This window comes from Lipotes vexillifer, unplaced genomic scaffold, assembly GCF_000442215.2.
Source record: "Lipotes vexillifer unplaced genomic scaffold, Lipotes_vexillifer_v1.1 scaffold365, whole genome shotgun sequence".
NCBI classification, from domain to species: Eukaryota; Metazoa; Chordata; class Mammalia; order Artiodactyla; family Lipotidae; genus Lipotes; species Lipotes vexillifer.
Genome location: NW_006781263.1, coordinates 955,559 through 973,615, shown reverse-complemented (window position 1 = coordinate 973,615; position 18,057 = coordinate 955,559). Strand labels below are relative to the sequence as shown.

Below are 18,057 nucleotides of genomic sequence, written 5' to 3'. Positions count from 1 at the left end.
AAAAAAAAAAAAAAAAAAAAAAAAAGAATATGGAGAAAATATCTGTGTTTGACTGAAACCCGAATAAAGGAATATTGTGAATCATAGGACCCATTCATCTCAGCTCTTTTCCAGAAGTAGAGTTTTAAACTAAGGACGTTTGTGTTTGCAAATTCACTTGTATCCAGGAATGATGAGGCTGCTCAGTATCATGGCAAAGGCCCTGGGTTTACCAAGTGATGCTGCACCAGCCGTCAGCCGTGGTCCCCACCTCTGTGAGATGAGAGTGTGGTGCTCCAGGCCTTTTCTGCTCTAAAGTCCTGTGATTACACATCAATGGATGTCTGTGTATTTTATCAGGGCACGGTCCCACTTGGGTGATGAGATCTAAGGGCGGGTTAACTTGGGCAGTGGGATCTGCATGTCCTGACCTGTATCTGCGCTGTCCAATATGCTGGCCAGGAGCTGAGTCTGGCCACCGAGCATTTGGAATGTGGCTAGTGAGACGGGGGAACCGAATTTTTAATTTTATTTCATTTGATTAAATTTACATTTCAAAACTGATACTTGGGAACCCTCCTACGTTGTTGGTGGGAATGTAAATTGGTGCAGCCATTTTGGAGAACAGTATGGAGGTTCCTCAAAAAACTAAACATAGAGCTACCATATGATCCAGCAATCCCACTCCTGGACATATACCCAGACAAAACTCTAATTCAAAAAGACACATGCACCTCAATGTTCACTGCAGCACTATTCACAATAGCCAAGACAGAAAAAATCGAAATGTCCATTGACAGATGAATGGATAAAGGAGACATGGTATATATACACAGTAGAATACTACTCAGCCATAAAAAAGAATGAAATAATGCCATTTTCAGCTACATGGACCTAGATATTATCATACTAAGCAAAGTAAGTCAAAAAGAGAAAGACAAATACCAAGTGATATCACTTATACGTGGAATCTAAAATGTGACACAAATGAACCTATGTACAAAACAGAAACAGATTCACAGACATGGAGAACAGGCTTATGGTTGCCACGGAGAAGGGGGTGTGGGGGAAGGTTGGACAGGGAGTTTGGGGTTAGTAGATGCAAACTATTACATATGGAATGGATAAACAACAAGGTCCTACTGTATAGCACAGGGAACTACATTCAATATCCTATAATAAACCATAATGGAAAAGAAAAAAATAATAAAATAAAAACTGATACTCAGTTCAGTTATTGGAAAAGTTTTATGTATGTTTAGAACAATTTGGGTATGTGAATCTACTCATTCAACTGTAAATTTTACAAAATCTAGAAGCAGAGCAAGGATTTCTGATGACAATTTAGTGCTTGTATTGAGATGTGTCCTAAATGTAAAATACACATTGGATTTTAAAAATGGAGAAAATGGATATACAAGATCTCATTAATACTTTTGCATACTGATTACATATTAAAATCATTAAATTTTGGACATATTGCATTAAGTAAAATATATTATTAAAATTGATTTCACCTGTGTCTTTTTACTTTTTTTTTAATAATGTGGCTGATGGAACATTTAGAGTTTGTTGTCTATGGGACAGTGCTGCCATGGACTGTCTGTGCTCCTCACGTCCACCGTGACCCTCTGCCAGGTGCCTGCAGACGCAGCTTGCTCTTCCCAGAGCTAATTTGTCCCTTTGGGATCTCACCTCCTCCTGAACCCTGTGAAGGCCTTGCCTGGGCGAATCCAAAACCCTGGGGACACATGTGCAACCCAAAGGAGTGAATCACTCTTTCACCTGATCTTCCTTCTTTCTAGCAAAATAACACAGCTCCTTCTAGGGAACTTGCAAGTCACGTTGTCAAAATACTCAAGCTGAAAATAAGGACTAAGTGCCAAGCCCTGGGGGGCTTCCTCTGGGAGAAATGAGTAATTCCTACCATATGATACAGCAATCCCACTCCTGGACATATACCCGGACAAAACTCTAATTCAAAAAGACACATGCACCTCAATGTTCATCGCAGCACTATTCACAATAGCCAAGACATAGAAACAACCAAAATGTCCATTGACAGATGAATGGATAAAGGAGATGTGGTATATATACACGATGGAATACTACTCAGCCATAAAAGAGAATGAACGCAATGAGTTGCTTCAACATGGATGGGAAGGATTAAGGACGCAGTAACGAAGGTATTTTGTTTTTGTCTCCCCATATCCTGAAATAATTAATTAAAAAGTAAGCATGTCTTTTACTATCTTAAAGCCAGCATTGCTTTTGTAATAATAATGAAGATCTGTCTCTGCATGGACTTCAAAATAGGAACGAATTGAACTTACTGAATTTACTTTGGGGCATCTCGGAGGGAAGCCGGCTTTGCAAACCCTCCCTCAGGGTCATCTACAGTGTTTTATGAGTTTCGAAATGCCTTAAAATTTAATTCAAAAAAATTATGATGGGGAACATCCTTGCCAAGTCTTCATCATCTTAACAAAATGAGGAAATACAATCTAAGATCACATAGCTTTCAGGCAACAGAATCAAACCTATTTTGTTTTTTAGCCTTGGTATAAAGAACATCGAAGAAAAATAAAGCAATAGATAATTTGCCCGTAATTAGCTAACTGAAGAAGCATGGCTGTTGACTTGACTAAACTGATAGACCAGCCATGGAAAAAGTCATAAAAATCCAATTAAGGAACCTAAATTGTCTTCCTGCCCCACTTTCTTCCCTCCAATAAAGTGATGAAAGGTTGGTCAGAATCTCTATCCCCTGACGACCATGAAACAAAAGTGGAGGAGGTGGCCTGGACACCCTGAGATGGAGAACCTTGTTTGCACTTGGGTGCCTGCCTGGGGCCATCCACCAACCAACCGTAGAGGGTCAAGTCAATCCCATGTGTCAGGCGACACCAACCAGAAGATCAACTGCAAGTTCCCACTTTCCTACCCTCAGAAAAGCAATCTAATGGTGTCAGCACTCTTTGAGCCAAAGCAAACTATAAAGTAATACAACAGTCTAACTCACTTTAGAGTAATTCCTGACATTTTCACGTACTACCAGCATTCTATTCATGATTTGATTCTAATAAGACACTGATGAAGCAATCTCTAAAATAAATTATGCATTGAAAGAAAACTACTACAACAGCATGACTGAAAAATTATTGAAAATGACAATCTTTTCTACTTTTAAGAGTTCAGGACATGTCATTCAACCTTTTTTTTCAGAACAGAAAAGTGGTTCCAACCTTAACATTCATAGTAGATTAAATGTTTGGACAATGAATATGGCATCCTACTTTTTTAATAATTTTTCTAGCTTATAAAACCAATTATATTACTCAAAATTCAACACATACTTACAGGAAAAAGACTGAAAACAAAATTCATAAAGTCCAGTGACCTGTAAACAAGACAGTAAAAACTGTCACTGACCTGCAAGCAAATGCAGCATCAGTGCACATTTAAAGATACCTACGGCTCTCCCCGCTTAGGCAGTGATTAGCCAACCAGTAACCAGAATTTGTGTCTAACTGAACAGTAATCAGCTGCAGAAGGCATAAGCTTCAAATGTCAGTAATGAAGTGTTTTTCTAGAACCAAAAGTACTATTATAGCAATTAAAAATCTCTACACATTCAAAAAGCAAGATAGTCATTCTGTGGACATGATCCCTCCCTTCCTTTTAGGAGGTGCTGAGGGGGAGACATGGGCATATTATAAGCTACTCTGATCTTTTTCTCTTTTATATGCAAAAGATTTTCTGACCAGCTGCAGGTATATATTTATAGGCGAACCATACGGGTCATCAAATTTCTGTTTGAAAATTCAAAAAGCACAATGTTATCCGAATGCACAGGGGATAATAAATGTATGTGACAGATCTAGAAGGGTTTACAGGCTTCTTAGAGGTCTACAATATAATTAGAATAAAAAGATTTCCCTTTTCAACCTTTCAACTCAGTTTCAATTCCAAAGAAATCGAAAACTAGAAAGGAAAAAAGTCCAAGAAAAGCATGGTTCTAAGGAAAGCTAGGAGATCGGGAATGTGATTAAATACATCCTCTAAAAAGGGAGTGTCCAGAGGTGCTCTTGGTCGTCTTAAAGATACTCTGGAACCTTCCAGTCTATCAAAATGGGCCAATCTTTCCTTTTCAACATTGTTCTGTGGACGGAATGGTGGACTATGTGGGCATCCCAAAGGGGCTGTGGAATCTAGGCACCGAGGGCAGGGGTCCAATCCAGACTACAGGGCGCAGCGAGCACTGAACATGGGGTTGTTCTGGAGGGACAGGAAGCCTCATCTGCCCGGGACCAGGCCTCCTACCTCTGGCAGCTGCCCTGGATTGTTGTTTGGTGTCCTGCTAACACCCCTCTCAGATTGAGACTCCAGCCCCGATTCAGTGGGGAGCACAAAGCAAGGGACAAAGCCATCATCATGGCCTGGCCTGGCCCCCCGCCATCAGCTCAGGAATAGGGTAGAGGGTAGAGCGAGAAGCCTGGCCTGTGATTGGGGTATCTAATAAGTCGTAGATCAAGCCACATTGAAAATCGGTCCCACCACTGGATTATCCTTTCTTACGTGAGGCAATTATTCCATTTTTCCAAAGCCAGTTTCGGCTGGATTTTCTATTGCTTGCAACTAAAAGACTCCAGACAAGCAGCAACCTAAACCCAAAGTCCCCCCAAAATGCAAACTCTAGAGAATGGGGGACAGCATGTGGCTAAGGCAGGGATGATTTTCCAGACCCTGGGCAGCCTAGTTCTGTGGGTCTGACCCAAACTTTATGGGCTGGAGTCTGGAAGTGGGGCTCAGGAATCTGTGGTTTTTAAGAACTCCCCAGAAATGAGGATGGGCAGCCAGGTTTGGAAACCCCTGGCTCTGCAAGATTCAAGTGTTGGGCCACCAAGGCCAGGAGAAGGTCTTTGCGTGGCAGACACACTGGGGACCAGCACTTGCCTTGCTTCGTGCTTCTCGTCGATACAAAAGAGCTGGATGCAGAAGGCAGTGGAGGCGCCCTTGTAGATGGGGCGGAAGTTGCTGGTCTCTTCGGGCAGAGAGATGGAGGCTGAGCTCGTATTGCTGATGCAGTAATCCGTGTAATCCACACTGTACTCTTGACTGAGTTTTTCTGTGTCCTACAGCAAGGAGAGAGGAGGAACTGAACTGGGAATCCTATTTATTTTCTACCATTTAATGGGCTAGTGGCTGCCTTGTCTCCACAGGACACCGTTCCCAGGACAGATGTGACTGCCTCACCTGAAACAAACCGTCCCGAGCCAGGCCCGGTTTTAAGGAGGTGTTCTTAGTGAGATTTCAAAATTGTTGAGGATGGAAACAAGTTCTCGCACGAAGGTCAGAAAACGAACAGTCTCAGTTGGTCTTTGATACAGGATCCATATTTTAACTGCGTCACTGGATAGAGGTTAGAGCGTGGGACTATTACATGCGTATTAATTCCATAAGCAAAACACCTCTGTCCCCAGTTTTTCTTGTGATTTTGTGCTACAAGAATTTTTGGATCTTGGGACTGTTCAGGTGGTTTGCTAGTGAGGGGGAGCCCCGGGAGCCAATTGCCCGTAGCCACCTGGAGAGTTAGTGCTGAGTCCTGTCAGGTCTCATTCATCGAAGGAGGTGTTACAGCTCAGTGAGAGGAACGTGATTCACTCTGAGATCCTCTCGGAGTTCTTTGAAATTGAAGTAACGCGTGCGTATGGTAAAAAGTAAACTAATATTAGCATTAAAAAGTTATAAAGAAAGTCAGGAGCCTCCTACTCCCCCATTGACTAGCATTTTCAACTTTTTCCTTTCTTTTGGCCTTTACCTCTATATTTCTGAATACTATTATGCTGGCTTCTGTATTTGGAGAACAGGGCAGGAGGACAGGGCAGGTGTTCCTCCACGTGAAATGGAGAGCCCCACTGATCCGCCTATCCTCTGTCTTTCCCCGTCACACAGCCTCGCACCGTGCACTGGATCTGGAGCTGCTTCCGCTCGACCCTTCAGAGAACTATCACCTGGTCCTTTCAGTTGGGGGGGTAGTTGACAAGCTAAGTGTCCTCTGCAGGGAATCTATTGTCCCCAACACCGCCTGGCAGACTGTCACACAGAGCCCTCGCCCCGCCTTCTGCAGAAGCCCCCAGGGCCCGGGCTCTTTGTGGGCACACGTGGAGAATCCCTCCTCATCACGGTGCCCGGCCTCCACCTTCCCCAGTTGTGAAGAGCCAGTGCAAACCCCGCCATCCATTTCCTTCTTTCTAAACACCTTTAAAGTGCTCGTGTTCCAATATCTCCTCTCCCAGCCTTCTTGTCTGTGTGGATTTGTGCCCTTATTCTTCCCTTACGGTTATTTCAGTGTTTTTTTCCAGAAGGGAGAGGAGATAAACATGGGATATCAATCCTCCTTGTTGACCCGGATACCCTCTGGGATGTCAGTACATCTAATGCAGTATGGACCACCCTGACCCCCTCCACATCCTCTTTTGGGTCCCTAAAGGAATGGCTACCCTCTTAGAAATACTGGAGAGAGATTTCTCCCCTCTGCTGCATGCCCTGCTCCCTCCTCCCTGGGGCACGAGGAGTGGGCACCCTAATGTGGGCTCCCCAGAAGCAAAAGGAGCTAAGTTCACGCAGGGAGCGATGCCAGGAAATTCTGCGAGGCGAGTGGGCAAGTGAGGAGGGAAGAGAAGGACCCCAACGCGGCACAATGAACAAGTGGGTTACTTGTCAATCCCGCCAAGACCTCGGGGAGATGTGGGGAGAACCCCTGGGAGCCGTCCTACCCAAAAGGCAGAGGAGCTGGGGGCTGATTCTCCAACTGCCCCCGGAGGTGGCGACCTGCCTGCAGGAACAGCCCCAGGGGAAGAGCAGGCACTGAAGCCCCCATCCTCAGGGTGCTGGGGGGGTGAGCAGTGCCAGAGGAGCTGGTAGGGGACCTGCAGCACATGCCAACGTGAGGCTCGGAAAGCGGACCTGTGCCCACCTGGGGCCCACTCCTTCCAGAAGCATGTCCTGCTCCTGGCAGCTGGTAGAAGATGCTACCACCCCTTGGCCTGAATCTGTAACAGGAGGCAGCAGTTCCTGGAACCAGAGATGCGTGTGAATGACACATCAGACACATAAGGGTGTACATGAATGTACTCTACGTAGAGCAGGAGAAAACTCTTACAGACGTTTGCCCCTCCAAAATGTTTTCTCTCTAGACAATGGGAAGAACAGAAAGATTCTATTTACTGAAATGGTTGCAAATTATTGATGTAGAAAGTGTAACTTCTAGGACCGAGCTGTGCAAGGGATATAGAATAAAGGTCTAATGACAGTGGAGTGAGAGTTCACCGAGGGAGGCTTTGTGGAGCAGGTCCTAAGTAAGGAGTCAGCTCTGAACTGGGAAAGAAGGCGGGAGGCCTGGCGAGGAAAGCGCACGAAGATGCAGGTGGAGAGGAGTGAGCCGCACTGGCCCCCTGAAAGGCCCTCGCAAGCCCTACCTCCGCTTCACTAGTGTTTCCACTTTGGACTGGTGATAAAGCTTCCTCCATTGCGGCTTCTTCTGTGCTTTTTCTCTGCAAAAGACAAAGGCAAGACACGAGAATAAATCAACACCCACAGTGGTTCAGAGCTCGAGCTCTGTATGAGCTGCCTGGGTCAGATCCTGGCTTCCCTTCTTACAGGGCATGTGGCATTGGGAAAGTGAGGGATCCCCAGTTTCCTCATCTGTACAAAGGGGCTAAGAGCAGCACCTACCACATAAGGTTGTCCTGAGGATAAAATAAGGACAGGTGGATGGAGAGATGCTTAGCATCTTCTGACTCTCTGCAGATGTTAGTTATTCCTCCTTTATTCTTATTCTTCTGTGTAACTTAAAAGATGCACTAGGGCTTTTTTAAAAACTGCTTTATTGAGGTATAATTGACATACAGTAAACAGCATATATTTAAAGTGTAGCTTTTGAAAAGTTATGACCTATAGGTACCTATAAAAATATCACCACGATAAAAATAATGAACATATACATCACTCCCCAAAGCTTCTGTGTTTCTGTGTGGCTCTTCCTCCCACCCGGGGCCACTCTGCCAACCACAGGCAAACAATGACCTGCTCTTTGTCACTGTAGATTATATGCTGAGTATCTAGAAAGATCTAGATCTTTCTAGATCTAGAAATAGAAAGATAAATAGAAAGATCTATTTCTGGATCTTCTATTCTGTTCTGTTCATCTATTTGTTGACCTTGACATCATTACCACACTATCTCAGTTACAAGAACCTTATAATAAATCTTGAAGTCAGTAGCATTAGTCCTACAACCTTGTTCTCTTTCCATAGTTTCTTTGTCTGTGCTAGGTCCTTCCCACTTCCTCATGAATTTTGAAATCACTTTTTCAATTTCTCTAAAAATTCCTCCTGCAATTTTGACTGGTATTTCATTGATCAATCAACAACTTGACAATATCGAGTCCTCAAAATTATGTACAGGGGATTTCTCTCCATTTATTTAGGTCTTATTTCATTTCCCTCAGAAATGTTTTGTAGTTTTTAGCATACAAAAAATACTTAAATCTGACAACATCTTTTGTCAGATTTAAGTATTCTGTGTATTTATACTGTTGTAAATGGTAGTTATTTAGCTTTCTGGTTGTTCATTGCCATTATACAGAGATAAAATTGAACTTTGCATGTTAATTTTGTGTATATTCTTTTAATTCTTTTCTCGTCTTTTTTTTCACTGGCTTGAACCACCAGAATAATTCTGAATAGAAGTGGTGAGAACAGACCTTCTTGTCTTGTTTCTGACCCTGGTGGAAAGGCACTCAGTCTTCTACCAAGGACGATGTTAGCTATAGGCTTTTCAGCGATAACCTCTATCAAATTGAAGAAGTTCTCTTCTACTCCTAATTTTCTGAGAGTTTTTATGAGGAATGAATGTGAATTTTCAGATGCCTTTCCTGCATTTATGAGATAAACATATAAGTACTCTTTTTTAGAATGTTAATGTGGTGAATTACATTGATTTTCTTATGTTAAACCAACCTTGCATTCTCAGAATAAACCCTACTTGATCATGACATTGTCCTTTTAATATATTGATTCAATTTATTAAAGGTTTTATTTGAATCTTTCCATCGATGTTTAGGAGAGCTGTTGATTTGAAGTTTTATTTCCCTGTGATGTCTTTTGTTGGGGAAGAACATACTTTAGATGCCCTGAATCCTTTTAAATTTATTGAGACTTCTTTTCTAGCTTGAAATATGATCTAACTTGGTAAATATTCCATGTGGATGTGGGAAGGTGTATTCTGACACTGCTGGGTAGAGTTAGGCCAAATTGGTCAATAGTATTCTTAAAATCTACATTCTTACTGATTTACTGTCTACTCGTTCTATCAATGATTAAGGGAGGGATATTGAAATCTCCAAATATAGTTGTTTCTTTCTTTCTTTCTTTCTTTCTTTCTTTGTCTTTGCAGTTCTATCAATTTTTGCTTCATGTGTTTTGAAGTTCTACTATTAGGTGCATAAATATTTAGGATTGTTATGTCCTCTTGACCTTTGTTATCCCTGGTAATATTCCCTTTTCTGAAATCCACTTTGTGAAATGAATAAAGCTACTCCAGCTTTCTTTTGATTAGTGTTACCATGATGTATCTATTTGCATGTTTTTCATTTGAACCTATTGTATCTACTCAAAGTGCATTTTTTTTTTTTTTTTTTTTGTAATTCACGTGTAACTGTTTTGCTTTTCAATCCAATCTATATCTGATTTATACATTCTTTAATTGGGATATTTGGACCATTTTACATTTAATGTAATCATTGATGTGTCTGTTTTGATTGATTAAGTCTGTTATCTTGCTGTTTGTTTTCTATTTGTCCTATCTGTTCTTTATTCCCCTTTTCCTCTCTTTTTGCCTTCTTTTGGAGTCACTGTATATTTTTATGATTCCACTTCACCTCTTTGTAGGCTTATTAGATATAACTTTCTGAATTTGATTTGTGACTTTCGTGTTCTTTTAGTTTATAGTATACATCTTTAAGTCTGTCTTCAGGTGATATAACATCACTTCAGGTGTAGTATAAGAACCCTAAAATAGGGTCCTTACATTGCACCCTCTTGGCCTTTGTGCTGTTCTTGTCAGATGTTTTTACACATGTTGAAAGCTCCACACTATGTTGTTTTTATTTTATTTAGGCCGTCAACTATCTTTTAAAGAGATATAAATAATAAAAACAAAATCTTACACATTTACCCATTTAGTTACCATTTCCAGTGTTCATCGCCCCCTGTGTAGATCCAGATCTCCATCTGGCATCATTTTCCTTCTGCCTGAAGGACTGCCTTTCACATTTCTTGTAGTTGAGTCTACTGGTAATGAATTCTTTCCCCTTTTCTGTGTAGGCAGAGTCTTTATTTCACCTTTATTTTTGAAAGATATTCAATGGGTGTAAAATTCTTCGTTGACAGTTTATTTTCTTCCAGTTCCTTAAAGATGTGACTCCACCGTCTTTTTTGCTCACATTGTTTCCAACAAGAAACCTGCTGCCATCCTATCTTTGGGCCTCTGTTCCCAACTTGTCCTTTTTTTTTCTTCCTCTGGGTACTTTTAAGATTTTCTTTTTATGACTGGTTTTCCACTGTTTGATTATGATGGGCTTTGGTATAGTTTTATTCATGTTTCTTGTTTGTGCTTGTTATTGGTTGAGCTTGTGCCTGTGGGTTTACTGTTTTCATAAAATTTGGAATTTTTAAGTCATTATTTCTTCAAATATTTTTTTCTGTTCCAACCTCTTTCTCCTCTGCTTTATGAATTCCAATTACACGCATATTAGGTACTTAAAGTTATCCCACAGCTCACTGATACATTGATTTGTTTTTTTAATTCTCATTTCTGTTTCACTAATCCCTTTCTCTGCAATGTCTAATCTGTGGTTAATCCTTCCAGTGTATTTTTCATCTCATGAATTGTAGTTTTCATCTCTAGAGGGTTTATTTGGGGTGTTTTTACAGGCATACATTGGAGGTATTGCAGGTTCATATCCCAGGTTCATTCACCACAATAAAGTGAATATCGCAATAAAGCAAGTCATGTGAATTTTTGGTTTCCCAGTACATATAAAAGTTATGCTATACTATACTGTAGGACATTAAGTGTGCAAAAGCATTATGTCTTTAAGAAAAAAAAATTCCAAACATTGTGATTTAATCTACTTGGGTGCTGGATAATTTTGTATTCCTACAAATACTCTTGAACTTTGTTCTGGGACTCAAATTACTTGGAAGCAGTTTGTTGCTTTTGGATCTTGCTCTAAAGCTTTGTTAGATAGGACTGGAACAGTGCTCTCTCCAGAGCTAATTATTCCTTGCTACTGATGCAGTACCCTTCTGTGCATTCTCCCAATGCCTTGTGAGTCACAGGGTTCCCTGGTCTGGCTGATGGAACACGCACTATTCCCAGCCTTGTATGAGCTCTGTGCACTGTTAATGCTAATCCTTTCAGGAAGTTCTTTCCTCAGGCTGATCTTCAGTAGTTTTGAAGATCATGCTGATGTGCATGTGCTAATCAGTATTCAGCTGAATACCCAAGAGTGACCCTCGCTGGTGTCAACCATCTCTCTGCACAGCTCTCTCCTCTCTGGTACTCTGTCCTGCAAAACTTAGTGGCTTTAGTCTCCATGGACATACCACTTGGTTTCCATGGTTCTTCCTGCCCTGTGCCGTGGTCAGGGACTCCCTCAAAGGAGGTGGCCACGATGTTTGGAGGGCTTACCTGGCTTGTTTCTCACCTCCCAGGCATCACTCTCCTTTGTTACCTGATGAGAAGTGTCTTAAAAACATTTCATATGCTTTGGCCATTTTTTTTGTTTTTTTCAGGCAGGAGAGTAAATCTAGCCATCTTTGCCAGATGCAGAAATCCCTCACGCTAAGTTCTTTCTATTAATTCCATTCATCAGCTTCATTCCCCGCAATCTAGTCCATGCCAAACAACCTTCCTTAAAAGCTTCAGGTGTCCCTCGTGCCCTCTTCTGGGATGTTTTCCACCCTCATTTCCACATACTGAAGTAGGAGGCTTTCCTCTTCCCACCGTGCACCACCTCCCGAAGGCTGTGGCTGTGTTTTGGTCTCACGAGCACCCTCAGCACCTAGCAGAGAGCCTGGCTACTGTGAGCATCCAACCTCTGTGCAGAGAATAAATTAGCCCTCGAAACACAACAGCCACCCACCTACAGGTTGGGTCCTTTTGTGGTCTGGGGTATAAGAAGGCATTTTCCATGGAGACAATGTGAAAATGCAGCAGGACGAGCCAGCTGGCCTAATGCTAGATAAAGGTCCTCCCCGACTCCTCTTTTTCCCAAGGTCTTCTTTGCACGAGCTGGTGGGCAGGGGGAACGTTATTCTGTCCAAGATTGGAAAGGAGAAGAAAAGAGAGTCCAAGAAGCAATGGCACTGCACCAGCCCCCGTCCTGGCCTCAGGTGGATGGAACAGTCAGGAGGACCAGAAGCAGAAGGGCCCGTGCAGTGAAACGCGTGCTGGGACTCTTGGCCACACGCAGTGCTGAGGCAGGCCCAGGCCGCCAACGGTGGCCTAGAGGTAAGCCCGTTCATTCTCCCAGCCCCCTTGGTGAGGCCAGTTCCAGAGGACACAAGGGACATGCCCTGAGGTCCTGCAGGAGCAGGTGAGGACCCAGAGCCCAGTCAATATGGGCGTTTGTATTTCTGTGAACCATCAGTGGTCAGAGGGTGGCAGAGATGGAACAATGGCTGGATCCCAGGCCCATCCCCCAAATCCTATGTCCTCTATTACATGGCTGACTGTGGCCTCCTTCAGTGGGGGTATGCCCCCCTTTAGGTCACGGTGGCAGCACTCACAGAGCAGGAGGGTGTGAGGAGGGGCCCCTGCTGAAGCCAGGCCGGGCCAGTGGGCCAGGAGCAATCCAGGGAGCTGTGGCAGGTGGTTCTAGAGCCTGCAGGGCCCAATGGGGCAGGAAGGAAAATGCCGCCTCATTTGAGTCTGTGGACAAGGTGAGCTTTCTAACCGCCTTTAAGCGAGCTGCTTTATCCACATCAGCCTCCTGAAGCCAGGGGATGAGTGAGAAGGCAGGGGGAGAAGGGATGGGGTTCCATCCTGAGCTGGATTCTTGAGGGTGCTGTGAGGCTGATTTTTTACAAACACGCAGCCTGTTTCCTCCCCGCCCTTGTCCCCCAGATCTTAACGCCAGTGAGACCTTTCCCTTCTCGGGAGTGACTCCAGTGCCAGGAACACCCCTGACCCCAACGGCACAAGGAGCACCAGGCTGGGGGGATGATCTCCGTTACCTGGATGCTCTCCCCGGCCTCCGGGGAGATAGTTTCCTGCGGCTCCTTGACTATTTGCTGGCATTGCTGGCTGCTGCTCCTGAGCTCGGAGCCTTTCAGAGAAAAAGGGACAAGAGGACAGAAAATAGATGGTAAATATCTGCAGAGCACAGGAAATTGGAGGCAGCGTGGTCATGTGTTTCTAAGCTGCAGCATATCTGAAGGATTATATTGCTGAGGGCAGAGCCGCGAGGTGGGGAGAACAGGGTCTTCGCAGCCCACTTGGATTCTGACCTCTCTGTGCCTCCATCCGCACAGGATGGGGGTCCAGTGATACCTGGCCTGAGGGAGCTGTGGACATAAACCAAGGCCAGGATGGGGCTGGGCTGGGCTGCCCCCCAGGAGGCCCTCGAACCTGCCAGAGATGGAGCTCCGTGATCCTTTCATGGGAGCCCCTTTGAAGTTTGTAAACAACTGATTATCAACCTCCTGGATGGCAGGCTTTGAAATGATTTTAAGGCAGAATATGGAAAAGACCACAATTGGCTATGTCAGTGCTCTCAGAACACAGAGATTAGCACAAGGGCTGCTTTCCCCGTGCTGGGAAATACTGTGAACGGGCATCTGACAGAGGCCACGATGTTCACTTTTCTACTTTCTAAGCAAGACTTGAAGCTAACTTTGCATTATTGTTTTAATATGTTCTGGAAAGTCAATAATCGGGGTAGTGTTCATATATTTACCGTTCACCAAAAACTAGAGTAGAAAAAACTTTTTTCCCATTTTGTCTGAAAAGTTCTTTTGCCCCTCCTTTTCTTCCTTCTCCTTCTGCTGTCTTTTCCTTGTTCCTGTCTGTCTTTCTCCCCACCACCACCCGCCTCCTCTTCCACTGTCTCACTCTCTCCCTCCCACCCTCCCCCGCTCTCTCGCTACCCCCGGCCCCTCCTTTCTTGTTCACTCTGTGTCTGCTCCACTGGGGGACTCTTAGCCCTCACATCTGCTTGCAGCCTTTCGGCCTTAGCTGAGAGCAGCCCTAGGATGCTCTTGCCCAGGGGCTGCCCCTCCTCAGAATTGTCCGCACATACACAGGGGGGACCCAGGACCTGCTGGAGGCCCCAGATACTGGGCTGCCAGCGGGGCCTGCTGCTCTGTCTTCTTGTTTCTAAGCATCACAGCAGACGCGGTGGCGTCAGAGGCAGCCTATCCTCTCCGCATCCTCCGCTCCCACTGCATTCGTTCCTGCAGCAACAGCCAGTGCAACGGCCCCTGCAGACGCCTCTCAACCCCAAATTCCCACTTACTTATGCCCTATACCTGCTTCTGGAAAAGATGCAGGCAAATGAAGTAGAATGAAATTCTAAGAGGAGAATCAGATGCCCAGGGAGGTGTAAAGGGCAGAGACGAAGAGGCATATAACGTTGAAGTTACAATGAGAGAATGGCACCCCAGCAGAGCAAGTAGCTCTTCTGGGTGGAGAGCAAATGACATGAGAGGGGACAAAGCACTCAGAATCGCTCTTCTGAAGAAAGACGCTTTGGGGAGAATGAAACCTAGCGAGTCTCTAGCACGTGGATACGTCCTGCTCCCTGCAAAACTTTCCAGAACGTTTGTACAGTGTTTCCAGTGTTCTCACAACAGCAAAGTAGAGTGCTTTTCAGGTTAATTCAGCTTGTTATTAAGATACAACATGTAGGGCTTCCCTGGTGACACAGTGGTTGAGAGTCTGCCTGCCGATGCAGGGGACACGGGTTCGTGCCCCGGTCCGGGAAGATCCAACATGCCGCAGAGCGGCTGGGCCCATGAGCCATGGCCGCTGAGCCTGCGCTCCGCAACAGGAGAGGCCACAACAGTGAGAGGCCCGTGTACCGCAAAAAAAAAAAGACACAACATGTGTACGGCACAGTGCGTGAATCTCTACCTGTATGTACCACACGTTAACAACCCCTTAAATGAATATTAAAGCTTTTCCAGGGCCCAGAAGTTTCCCTCACCTGCTGTCCAGCCAACACACCTCTTAAAGGTAGCTGCTGTCCTGACTTCTACCATCACTGATTCATTTTGCTCAGCAGCAAAGTTTTTGAATCAAAAACAAACAAGCAAATGTTATCAATAACTCCCTATTAAGTTGCACTTTTTTTAAAATAATCTTTTCTTATATTAAGTTTTAAATTTGAAGAACTACCAGAAACACTGTTGAGTTTAAAAGAAAACTAGACTTTCCCTGTGCATTTATTTATTTTATTGAAGTATAGTTGATTTGTGATGTTGTGTTAGTTTCAGGTGTACAGCAAAGTGATTCAGTTTTATGTATATATGTATATGTATATGTGTGTGTGTATATATATATTCTTTTTCAGATTCTTTTCCATTATAGGTTATTACAAAATACTGAGTATAACTTCCAGGGCTGTACAGTAGGTCCTTGTTGTTTATGTATTTAGTATACTTTATGTTTAGGACAAAATTACTAAAAAGCCAGAAATTTCAGAGACTGAATTAGATTTGCAGTGAACAGTTCATCCTGGAGCCCTCACCATCTGACAGGCTAATAATGTTCACAAGACAATTACCAATGACAACGACTAATTGTCTGGGCTAAAGTGTCGTGGGCGTTGCCATTTATTAAGAAGCAGCTGCCCTGCTCGTCCCCAGAGGTGGCTGCATTTCAGAACTGGGCAAGGTGATGCCATGTCCCTCCTTCCTGTGTCCCTGGGGTTTTGTGGGGTTTAATTCATTAATTAATGTTCTTAATGTGCCCTGAGATCCTCAGATGTGAGGTGCTGTCCTAGCAAAAACTCAAGGCAGTGGTATTATATAACACACAGGTAGAAACACGACTGAGGTTGCAAATTTAACTGTTTTGTTTTGTTTTGCTTTTGTTTTTTGCGGTACGCGGGCCTTTCACTGTTGTGGCCTCTCCCATTGCGGAGCACAGGCTCCGGACGCGCAGGCTTAGCAGCCATGGCTCATGGGCCCAGCCACTCCGCGGCATGTGGGATCTTCCCGGACCGGGGCACGAACCCGTGTCCCCTGCATCAGCAGGCGGACTTTCAACCACTGCGCCACCAGGGAAGCCCCTTAACTGTTATTTTATTGCTTACACCACCTAAGTAGCTTGGTAGTCACGAACTAGGGCTTTATTCTAGTGGGAGCGAAGGCATCGTTTACTAGCACTTTCTCTCTCAGTCAGACTGCTACCCTGAGGCGGGGTTACCATGAAGCAAATAAAGCTGGAGGCCCAGGTTCCTCCCAAGGCACAGCACCCACTACTGCATTCCTAATTTTGTATTATTTTTCTTAAAGAGAGCTCCCAAATTGTATAGACCCAAGACCTGTGTCTGCCTTGCTCTTTAACAGAAATAATACAGAGGGAAAGCTAAATAATACATTGTGAAGGCTTTAGGAAAAAGTAGTAGTATACAATCTGGTGAGTTTTGACTTTTTTTTTAAATAGTGATCAAAAATCCTAACAAGGTTTTTTTGTGAAATGAAATAAAGTGATTCTAAAAGAGCAAATATGGAAGAACAGCTAGTCAACAAAATTTTAAGAAATAACAACAAAGAGCGGGCCATATTTTCTAATGAATATTAAGACATATTATATTATTGATACTATGTATAAAATAGACAACTGATGGGAACATACTGTATAGCACAGGGAACTCTACCTAATGCACTGTGGTAACCTAAATGGGAGGGAAGTCCAAAAGGGAGGGGATATCTGTATGTGTATGGCTGATGCATTTTGTTGTGTAGTGGAAGCTAACACAACGTTGTAAAGCAACCATACTCCAATAAAAATTAATTTAAAAATAACTATTGGGGGCCTCCCTGGTGGCGCAGTGGTTGAGAGTCCGCCTGCCAATGCAGGGGATACGGGTTCGTGTCCCAGTCCGGGAGGATCCCACATGCCGCGGAGCGGCTGGGCCCGTGAGCCATGGGCGCTGAGCTTGCGCGTCCGGCAACGGGAAAGGCCACGACAGTGAGAGGCCCACATATCGCAAAAAAATAAAAATAAAAATAAAAAAAATAACTATTGGGCTTCCCTGGTGGCACAGTGGTTGAGAGTCTGCCTGCCGATGCAGGGGACACGGGTTCGTGCCCCGGTCTGGGAAGATCCCACATGCCGCGGAGCGGCTGGGCCCGTGAGCCATGGCCGCTGAGCCTGCGCGTCCGGAGCCTGTGCTCCACAACAGGAGAGGCCACAACAGTGAGAGGCCCGCGTACCGCAAAAAAACAAGAAAAAACTATTTAATCACATAATCCCCAAATAAAAATGGAGATACTTTCCTTAAAAAAAAAAAAAAAAAGTCATATTATAAAGCCATAGTTATTAAAACAGAGGGTTATTGGGAGTAGGAACAGAACAGAATGCAATCCAGAAAAGAGCCAGGTAATTATGAAATGTTCATATATGTTAAAGGTAGCATTGGTGCGGGAAGAATAAACTGTACAGTAAATAGTGCTAAGCATAAGGAAAACAATTCATTTGGGCCCGTATTTCATACAATACACAAAGATCATTTGCAGATATAGTAACAGCTTAAAGTTTTTTTAATACTTTTAAATTACGAGAAGAAAATAGAGGAGAACATCTCTATTATCCTGGGGGTGGAGAAACCCTTCCTTAAAAATGTAGAAGGCAGAAGTCATAAAAAAAATATTGCCATATGCTAGACCTCATCAGAATTTAAAAGTTCTGTCTGTCAAAAGAACCCCCTATTTTTTAAATAAGTAGATACATGGAGAAAATATTTGCAACACACATGACAGACCAACAATTGAATTCTAGGGA

The 18,057-nt window shown here is 43.8% G+C and overlaps 1 protein-coding gene across 1 annotated transcript in view; it reads right to left on the bottom strand.

The window, feature by feature from the left end:
• CFAP61 (cilia and flagella associated protein 61) overlaps nucleotides 1-18,057 on the bottom strand; it is a 270,087-nt gene that overhangs the window by 187,485 nt on the left and 64,545 nt on the right. Inside the window, exons 8-11 of the mRNA XM_007454529.1 lie at nucleotides 13,284-13,375; nucleotides 7,461-7,535; nucleotides 4,936-5,114; nucleotides 3,340-3,379 (exon numbers count right to left, since the gene is read on the bottom strand). Coding sequence (XP_007454591.1) covers nucleotides 3,340-3,379; nucleotides 4,936-5,114; nucleotides 7,461-7,535; nucleotides 13,284-13,375 — 386 coding nt within the window. The remainder of the gene's footprint in view (nucleotides 1-3,339; nucleotides 3,380-4,935; nucleotides 5,115-7,460; nucleotides 7,536-13,283; nucleotides 13,376-18,057) is intronic.